This window comes from Dipodomys ordii, unplaced genomic scaffold, assembly GCF_000151885.1.
Source record: "Dipodomys ordii isolate 6190 unplaced genomic scaffold, Dord_2.0 Scaffold32, whole genome shotgun sequence".
Lineage (NCBI taxonomy): Eukaryota > Metazoa > Chordata > Mammalia > Rodentia > Heteromyidae > Dipodomys > Dipodomys ordii.
The window spans coordinates 860,145-870,671 of record NW_012267248.1 but is presented as its reverse complement, the minus strand read 5'-3'; the positions used below and the strand labels follow the sequence as shown (position 1 = coordinate 870,671).

Here is a 10,527-nt window from a genome sequence, read left to right as displayed (position 1 = left end):
AAAAAAAAAAAGAACAGTGTCCATAATGCTACTGTATAGTTACTAGGAAAATTTGACAATGATACCATACTATTGAATTCAAAGACTAAGGTCCATACTGTTTAATTAAAAGGTCAAAGAAGACAAAGGTTATTCCAAATATTTTATTAGAGAAAAGTTTTCCTGTCTTAGAATTTATTCAGAATCATATATTATGCTTAGTTGTAATGTTCTTTAACATCAGTGCTTCAGCCTTTTAAAAGTGCTTGGTTCATTTATATTTTTTTCTTGACCTTAATAGAATGTCTGTCACAAAGAATGAGAATGATTTTTGTTAGATTTTGGCTAATTTGGGTAGGAATTTATCAGAAGTGATGTTAGGTCCCTTTCACTGAATCATATCAAGAAACAAATGATATCTATTTCAAAATTGCAGATTTTAATTTTAATCATTTGTTAATGGTGATATATGTTAAGCCCTTCCTTTTCAAAACAATTATTTCCCCTTTGATGTTAATTTATAGGGAGATATTCTGAGATTATGTGACTATCTTTTGTTTTAAATCATACACTTACTAGTTTTAGCACAAACTGATAATTTTTATTAGTATTTCTCTATGTATTAGTGGACATTTTATATTAAGGGACACTGCAGTAGTGAATTCTATATATTTATGAATATGCAGCTAAATGTTTCAGACTTATTTTGTGTATACCCTACTTTTACCTTGGAGACAGCCTTTTCCAAAGGCTTTCTTTTTATTGCATAATGGTCATTAGAATTCATGGCCATTATTGCTTCTCTTAGTGTCCTTCCAATCTGTCTAATCAGTCTCTATATTGTAGACAAAGGAGAGATCTACTTTATCCCTGTTTAGTTCTTAAATGGGCTTCTTGTCTATATTAACTAAGTGAATATAGGAGTGTACTAACAAAAGCACATGTTTTATCCAGTTTTACATGTACATGTGGAACGAAGGCCAAAGAAATGACCACTGGTTGATACCTGCTTTTTTGACAAGGAACAATAAATCTATGAAGGCATAACAAGACAAATAGCTATATAGACTAGGATTATAACATTTAGGGATGTTACTAAGAGATATATGGAGCACAAGGAGAGAATCTAATGGAAGATAAGTGTTACTTTCAAGTGCCTATTTAGGTTTATGGCAGCCAAAATTAGCAGTAACTGGTGATTGTGGCTATTTTTTGGCCTTGATGTAGGAATGATATACCTCCAAAAATAATTTTTATGGATTATTGCATGTAGGGAAATTCATGCTGAATGACCCTTTCTAAATTTACAGAACTGCAAATGATTTTAACTTAAAATAATTACCATATCCATTTGTTACATTTTGAGAAGGTAACACTTAAGATTGGCCCCAAAGGTTGGGAAAATATTAACAGTTTCTATTTAGTGGAAAGAAGGTAAGTGAAATCATATATAAATGTACTTGATAGTGTAAAAGAGGTAAGTGGACTTACGTGGATAAAATAAGAAAAGTGCTAAAAGAGTTTAGTTCTGACAGAAATGAGGGCCTTGCTAGGCAAATGCTCCACTGCTTGAGCTATGCTATGTTTGAATTTAAAGGTAAGCTTTTAGTGGGCATTGGAGACCACTAGGGAGTGAGTGTCATAGTATTTTTTTCTTTAAAGCAGGGATGAATGATTTTAGGTGTTCCTTATTGGAGAACCAACTGACATTTGCCAAGGGTTGAGGGGTACAAGTACTGCAGTAACCTATTCGAAGACTTTTTCAGTATCCAAGGCTAGAAAAATCAAGATGATAGCTGTAAAAGTAATTGTAGGCTGTGTGGTCATGATTACGTTGTTGGCCATGTCTTCAGAGCCTTTTCTAGAAAAGATTGGGTTGTTGTCTCTAGGGTCAAAGCCCTGGTTTTCAAATCGCATGTCTGTTCTGGCATAGTAAGACAAAAGTCCATCATGTTGTTCTAAACTCATGTGGTTTTATGGGCTTGAAGATATGTAGGAAAACTCCAAGAATTTTAATTTTCCCACCCAGAAGTCAAAGCACAGTCAAATTCTTGGTTATATAGGACAGTTTAATCTCTTTTAAGGCCCTATTTTGCATTCACCTCTGTGAATGTCTTCCCTTTTTTCCCCTCCCTCTCTCTCTTCCTACCTTTCATCTATATCTATTCCAGGGCAGTTAACACAGGGCTTGTGACTCTACCTCTTGAGCTGTTTCCAGTCTGGTATTTTGCTGGTCAATTGAAGATGGAGTCTCAGACTTCTCTGCATGTACTGTCTTAGAACTACAGTCCTCCAAGGTCTTAGCCTCCTGAGTAGCTAGGAATATACTCCTGAGTCTCTGGCACCTGGGTTAATCTGCTGTTTCTTGATGATTGATTTTTAGACATTAGCTGTTAATATAGAAGAGAAAAAAAGTTATCTCTTCTTTTTCTTCCCTGTTCTCCAACAAATATCTGCCTTTTGTGGCAGTACAAGATTGGTTAAACCAATGATCAGATCCTACTTTATTATGTCAATATAAATCTTGTTTCTTTTGATTTTTTTTGAAGATTTCAAAAGCCCTTATTTTTGTACTGATTTTCTTTCATTGTACCTTTTACTTTTAGGGTTAACAGTTTTTTCGTTAAAAAAATTGATAATTTTCCATTGTGTTTTATACTTTTCTGTTATCTGCTGTATTAGTTTGCTAGTGCTGTCATGACAAAATATTACAGATGAGGGCTTACACAAATTTATTTGCTTATAGTTCTGGAGATTTATGTCTGATATCAAGGTGTGATAGGGTTTCTTTGCCTTGCAGATGGCCAGTTTCTTCCTGTGTCTTCACATGGTATCCATTTGTGTGTTGACTCTTCTCCTTTTACAAGAACACCAGTCACTTTGGTGTCACAAGAACACCCACACTAGTGACCTAATTTTATCTTTATTACCTGTTTAAAACTTCTGTTTCCAAATATAGCCATATACTGAAGTAGCAGACTTTAAGACTTTAGCATACAGACTTGCACTGGATTGTACTTGTCTGTCTTCCATCTTTTTCATGATTATCCTGGAGTCTTTCCTGATGTGATTTAACTCAGTTGGTGTTGAGCAGTTTGTTTGCAAGTAGCTTTTCCATCAGGTGATAAAGGCATGTGGGCCATGGGAAAACTCTGACCACTCATGAGGGACTTGTTTTTTTTTTCTTATTTTGATTTATTTTTCAACAGTACTAACTACTGTCCTTAGTAAAATGTGTTCAGTATATGTTGGCTGATGGGCTGACAGCAAAAAACAAAAATCCTGAGATTTTTCTATGTTGGTACTGTCTATCTGGCATTCATATATTTTCATTTAGTGCTCTTCCCAGTTGGCACTAATCCTTTTTATTTTCTTCTAACAGATTGCTTCTATAATTAGATCACTGATTTCCTGCATAAAGCACAATGTCTCGGTCCCGACAGCCTCCACTTGTGACAGGCATCTCTCCAAATGAAGGGATCCCATGGACGAAGGTGACAATAAGAGGGGAGAATCTGGGTGTTGGTCCCACTGACCTCATAGGTAAGATGAGCACTCTGCCTCTGAGACAGAGTTTTATGTTGGTATGTTGAGGTGCAAGATACATGATTTTGAAGTAGTCAAAGTGACAAGAAAGCTTTATTGTATATGTTGTCTGATACTTCTCTGAAAATTATTATTTTATCAAATTTTTCAATACGGTTATTCAAACCCATTTTTCAGAAAGATTGCCACCATCCAGATTTGCATCCATTTCCTCTATTTTGATCTTAGATTGCTAAAGATTGGCCTTTGATTTTGAAATTACAAATAGGTGCCAGGCATAGTTGGGTAAGAGCAAGTTCTAAGTATAAATTTATAGTCCTTACAGTTATTTGTGTGTGAAATATAAATGAGGATATAGAGATAACATTCAGAATTAGCAAGTTAGTGACACTCTTATCTCAATGAAAATTTGAGTATGATAATGTGTGTGTCTGTCATTCCAGCTACATAGGAAGCATGATTCTGGCCCAGGCTGGTCTGTGTATAAACATGTTCTATTAAAACAACAACAACAGCAACAAAAACTAAAGCAAAAAGTGCTAAGGGCATGGTTCAAGTGGTTGTACATAGTTGTACATAGTGGTTATACATAGTAATTGCAAGGCTCTGAATATTAAGCCCTAATACTGCCAGTTTCATTTTTAATAACAAATGGATGATTATAAGAAATGATATCAAATAAGAAATATTAAAATAATTTTGAATTATGAATGCATTAAAAATATAATAAAACTTAATACTAAAGGAACTTTTAATACTGTTAATTAGGAAAACAAATTTCTTCTAGGATCAGGAATTTATTATTTCAAACCATATAAATACATACTGAGGTACTAAGGTTTGCATTCTTGGTCAACTTCCTTGCTTTGGACTGGGATTTTACCACTTGAGCCACACCTCTAGCTAAGCATTTTTCAGGTTAATTGGAGATGGAATCTCAGACCTTTCTACTCGAGTTGGCTTTGAATTGAGATTCTGAGTAACTCAGATTTAAACTGAGTAGCTAGTATTATAGATGTGAGTCAAGTGCCTACTTAAATATGTCTTAAAAATCCCTTAATGGTTATTATAATCTTGTTACTAAATAGTGCTTTTTGTGCTAACAAAAGATGACTTGAATCTCTCCCTCCATTGTCAAACTAAATTTGTCATCAATTGAGCTGTTTCTGTTATCTGAACAAGAAAAAAAAAAGAAACTTAAGTTGCCTAATTTGCTGAGTAATGTGGAAAGTTAAATAATGAGAAAAGAAAGTGTAAAGTGGTAGACCACATACATTCTAATTTATTTTTCCATAAATATTTATTATATTGACCTCTGTTTTGTGAAAGTAGAAAATTTGCAAAAGAATTAAATTAGAGGACGGGATGGTATCAGTGTGTTGTCATTTGTGTTCCACCTGGGGTGATACCTTACTGTCTCTCATTTCCTTATTGCTAAATTTTAACTCACATGCTAAGGGAGAAAGACTTAAGGAACCTGAGCTGGTCTTTTGGGAGTCCTGGTTTACTGGAAGAGCTCATCAGTGGAAAAGTAGTATAGCAACACTTGGGTAGGAAAACATCACAATTTTAGCTACCCTTAAAGGAAATGGATGATAATCCAGTAATGTTGAGAACCTTGTGTTAAATTTACCACACTCTACACAAAACTTACAATAAATAAAATAGTTACCTTAGTTCATTTTATAACACTGTTTATAAATAATTACTTGAACACTAGAAAAAGCATGTACTGATTCTTTTTAGGAAGATGATGAATATGTTTTAGGGAATGATCTATAAATCTATGAATACATTTACAAATCCTGTATCAGTAACTTAAATTAAGTTCTGACAGTAGCAGTATGTTTTTCTTCCAACAGTTCTCCTAGCCTAATTAATCTGGAATGCCTAGGCATTTTCTATTGTATTCTAATTTTACTATATCTAAAAACATCACAGAAAAACATCACAGAAAAAAGATTAGAAAACAGCAAAGCTAAAGGTACATTTACTAGTATCATTGGGTATATTCTCTAATAAAAATAGCTATCAAGCAAATGTTTAAGAATTTTCTTCCATGTAGTAGCCATGGTTAAGGGCTTGTTGTTATGTTGAACCTTGTTGAATGCATACTTTTGCTTTCAGGTTTGACTATTTGTGGACATAATTGCCTCCTAACAGCAGAGTGGATGTCTGCAAGTAAAATAGTATGTCGAGTGGGACAAGCCAAAAATGACAAAGGAGATATTATTGTCACAACTAAATCTGGTGGCAAAGGAACTTCAACTGTTTCTTTCAAGTTACTCAAGCCTGAAAAGATAGGTAAAACTCTTTATGACTTTATTGGTTTATTTTTTATATTTTAAACATGCTAGATTTCTATAAAACTCAGTGACTCTCATGTTTCATTAACTTAGGTTTAGAAAATACTGGGATGTTGGTTAGAATTTGCTTTAGTTTTGATAAGGCAGTTTGCTGAGCCAATAGTCAATCAGGCCTAAGGAGGATAATCATAAAGAACTATCCTTGTAGGCAGGCTATTAAATAGATCTGTTTTTTGTTATGTGTTGGTACTGAGTCTTGGACTCAGGATCCTATGTGCTGTCCCTTAGCTTCATTGCTCAAGGCTGGCTACCATTTGAACTACAACACCATGTCTGGCTTGTTGATTAATTGGAGATAAAGAATCTTACAACCTTTCCTTCCTGAGCTAGCTTTGAACTGTGATACTCAGATCCCAGCCTACTGAGTAGCTGAAATTACAAGCATGAGCAACTGGTGCCTGGCTTAAATTTGTTTTCTTCATTACTGTTTTCTTTTTTCTTTTGACATGATAAACCAGTTTTGATTATTTGATTTTGAATATAATGACTTAGCACTTAAACCATTAATCAGAATTCAAGGTGAAATAGCCTTTTGATTTAGCCAGATGAGCAGTAGCATTATCTAAACAATATTCCTTCTTCCATCATTTTTCTGTATCTTTTCAGGTCTAGATAAAATATAGCCTGGCTTAGAGCTGCTTCTAGCTGTCCAAACTTTTTTTGTACCCCTTAGCACATACCCATTGTGATTTTTATACACTTACCTCTTTAATTAGCAGTGATTAATAACTTGGTCTGCAGATTCTAAATTCTGTTTTTTGTTGTTGTTGTTGTGGGGCTTCAATGCTGGGCCTGGGCGCTGTCCTTGAATTCTTCAGCTTAAGGCAAGCACTTTACCACTTGAGCCACAAGGCCACTTCCAGTTTTTTGGTGGTTAATTAGTGATAAGAGTCTCATGGACTTTGCCTGCCTGGGTTGGCTTTGAACCATGATCCTCAGATCTCAGCCTCCTGTGTAGTTAAGACTACAGGCGTTAGCCACTGGCACCTGGCCCAGATTCTAAATTCTAAACATAGGCTTGATATCTGAGTGATAGGTTCTTGCTCTCTAGAGCAGTGTAGAAATGAAGCTAGAAACGGAAAACTCAATGGAAAGTTTAGCTGAAAGTGAAAGGAAAGCCATGAAACAAAGTAGCAGAAGCCCTCCAATCCGGAGTGGGGGACTAAAGAGGAGTCCAATGGAGTTTTCTCAGAGGGCAATTTTTATAATATGGGGGATTGTCCCATATTTCCTTCTGTGGGCTTTGTGTTGATTACTTGATAGCTTATGTATGTGCTGTCCTGGCTCTTTTTGTTGGTTGAGCAGGTTCCTAGGGCATAACAGGAAGAAGCAGCACTGGATCAAGAAGCATAGCAGGAGCCCGGTGCACTGTGGGAACAAGAAACATCATGGTGGGACTTGTTATTGGCCACATGTTATATCTGCCATTTTTTATTCCTGTCTACCGAACAGTTCCCCATTCTCTTGCCTAGGCTCATATAACTAGCTAGTGAAGTGATCTTAGGTAGTTTGTGGAACTCAGGAGAAAAAATTCAAAATATTAAGTATAATATTGTATGGGCTGGGAATGTGGCTTAGGGGTAGAGTGCTTGCTTAGCATGCATGAAGGCCTGGGTTCAATTTTTCAGTACCACATAAACCGAAAAAGCCAGAAGTGGATGCTGGTAGAGTGCTACTTGAGCAAAAATAAAATGAAGCTCTAGGCCCTGCTTGTGTCTAATGTTTTGTCTTTTTAGCCGACATAAGCAAAAGGATTTTTTAAAAAATAGAATTAATGCTTAACTTGAACGTTTTTCATCTAGGTATTTTCCAGTTATTTTCTAAAAGTTTATATGATTTCAGAATATTCTTTTGATTAAACAGATGTTGATCATTATACCCCTATGCCAGCTTTCTGAATTTTATTACCAATATGAACAGTTAACATTTGATGATGTTGCATAAAGAACTGTAGTATTCTTTATGTGTAAAAAAAATACATATGTATGTATTGTAGACCATTTTCTCAAAGTTTTAATTTGCCTCTGATTGGTAAATTATTCTATTGAGTAATGTATGATAAAATCATAAGCCAAGAGGTATTATTGTTATTTTACATGTTGTTAATATATATGTATATATGCATATATAAATCCCTTTTTTTTAAAACCATTTTAGGATTTTGAACACAGAGCCTTGGTTTGCTAGGCTGGCATACCTCCAGCTCTTAATTTTCACAGGTATTTTTAGCATAGAAATTTTTTTCTGAATGAGTGCACTGTTTTAGGGGTTCTTGTGCCTTGCTAATATTACAGTTACATGCTACCACATGAAGATGGAATCTTAAGGATTTTTCTGCTTGGGCTAGACTGGAACTGCAATCCTTCCATTCTCACCCTCCCAAGTGTACTCCCTTTATTTTTGAGAATAGTCTCCCTCTTTACTTGTCCCAGCCTAGACAACATTCCTCTTTACTAAACTTTCAGCTATATTTGGTATGACATTATGAACCACCACAGTAAGTCTTTTTAGTTGAGATAGAGTCTTGTGAACAATTTTGCCCAGATTGGCCTGGGGCCCAAATCTTCCCAATCTGTCAGATAGCTAAGATTACAGGTATGAGCCACTGTTATTTGGCTCATTCTTAGTATTTTTAATGAAGTCACTAGCAATTAAAGTCTTAGCTGTAGTCCCTTTATCTTTTTTTGGTAATTGTCTATTTTGTATTGGGGCTTTAAACAATATGGTTAGAAGTAAAAGTGCTTGGTTGAGACTTCCACTTATTAAGGTTGTGCTCCTCATTTTTGTAGGCATTTTGGATCAGTCTGCTGTGTGGGTTGATGAAATGAATTATTATGATATGCGTACAGACAGGAATAAGGGAATTCCTCCTTTGTCCCTCCGTCCTGCAAATCCTCTTGGCATTGAAATTGAAAAGTGAGTACCATCTTGCCTTTTCTTTGTTTTTCAGTTGCTGAAAGTTTTATTTTATAACAACGAAGGGAGGCAAATGCCAGAAAGTCCTGGGGAGCACATTGTTTGGAGCCAGGTGTTATTTCAGAAGCCTGGTCAGTTTTGTTATGGATCAATGTTGTGGTTTTGGCAAGATTCTATTCAGGTGGTATTTTTAAATCTAAATAGGATTTGTAATCTACCCAACTGCTTGATTTTTCTAGAAATATTTTAGAATAATTAAATAATTCTTTTTGTTTATACTTTCTGCCTACCATTCTTATTTAACTCATACTTAATTAACTTTCCTCATCAAAATGTTGCCAGGTAAATGATACCTTATTGTGTAGCCAAATCTGGAGTTTCATTTTTTAAATCCTGACTAGGGTATTTTAGTAACTTTTGTAGTGAATGTCTTTATATTTTACTCTAAACAGTTCATCTTATATATTGTTTACTTTCTGGCCTCAGTGAATCCAATTATGGAGCTATCTACTGAATGTTGCTTCATAAACATGGAAAGTGAAAAAAATAGTTCACTGATATTTTAGCCATATTTCAGGCTTTCCTAAGAATTATGGAATTCTCTACTTAGCTTGAAATATGTAACATTCAAGCTTGCTCTTGAAGATCATTAGTGTTTCAGGATGCAAGTTGAATTTTCACTCTGGAGTTTGCCTGCTATGCAAGAAGTCTGTCTTTGGCAGGTATCACATGTTGAAAAGCCCTCGGGATTTGGAGCTTTTACTGACCTTACACTATCTAGGTAGCATCTTTGAAGCACTAGCAACATGGGTCATTGGTGCCCTATACTTAAGAGTTTAAAAATGGAGACAGTCTGGGAAGGAATAGTCATGTTCAGGCACATATTTGAATGACTTACAACCCTAGGTAGACTTTGTAGTTGACACTACAAAGGGGCTGTGTGAAGACTCCGGAAAGCCAGCTTCTTTCCATGGCTGCTATAGAAGTTCAGAATAGAAGGACCCTTTCAATCAGTTGTTCTTCCTTAATCAAAATGCAGCCTTGAACCAGATCTGGCCAAGGAGCATGAGCAATTGCACATGTTCCATATGAGAGTCAGTCAAGCAAAGTTAAGTTTCAGTGAATTCAATAGGATGGTCATCTACTGAAAAATTTACACATTCCACTTTCCTTTTAGAATATAGCCTTCCCTTACTTATACTCTCTTTTCTTTCGTAACCTCTCACAATTTTTTTTTTTTTATCATTCCCTTTACTACTGCTACCTATAAAGAGGTTTTCTTGAATCATCTTCTAGCAGTATTTTTGCTTAGGGTTTTCCAAGATAGTCTCTTATAAGGAGGATAATGGCATCAAGGAATAATGATACTTTTAGTGCTCAGCTTTTCTTTCTTATCTAAAAGGTAGTTTAGTATGATCTGGAGCTGAATTTTCTTGAGTTAGATTTAGAATCTACTATTAACAGGATGATTTGAGGAAGTTACTTAACTTCCCCAGGCCTCTATTTCCTCAACTACAAAAAAGAGCACTTCTTTCTTAGAGTTGTGAGGATTTAGTTAGAGAGTGAGGCACAAAACTCTTGGAACATAGCTGATCCCTATTCAGTGTTAGTCATCAATACTTAGGTACTTCGCTCCTCTGAACTTACAGTGCTCATAGCTCTGCCCCTAAGGAAAGACATTCTTTCAAGTCCTTCCCCCTCCCCTTCCCTCCCCTCCCCT

General features: G+C 35.4%; 1 protein-coding gene across 1 annotated transcript in view; it reads left to right on the top strand.

Moving 5' to 3' along the window:
- The window catches only part of Exoc2 (exocyst complex component 2), a 185,990-nt gene that overhangs the window by 25,667 nt on the left and 149,796 nt on the right, over positions 1-10,527 (top strand). Inside the window, exons 2-4 of the mRNA XM_013016607.1 lie at positions 3,362-3,522; positions 5,653-5,829; positions 8,681-8,807. Coding sequence (XP_012872061.1) covers positions 3,405-3,522; positions 5,653-5,829; positions 8,681-8,807 — 422 coding nt within the window. The 5' untranslated portion in view covers positions 3,362-3,404. The remainder of the gene's footprint in view (positions 1-3,361; positions 3,523-5,652; positions 5,830-8,680; positions 8,808-10,527) is intronic.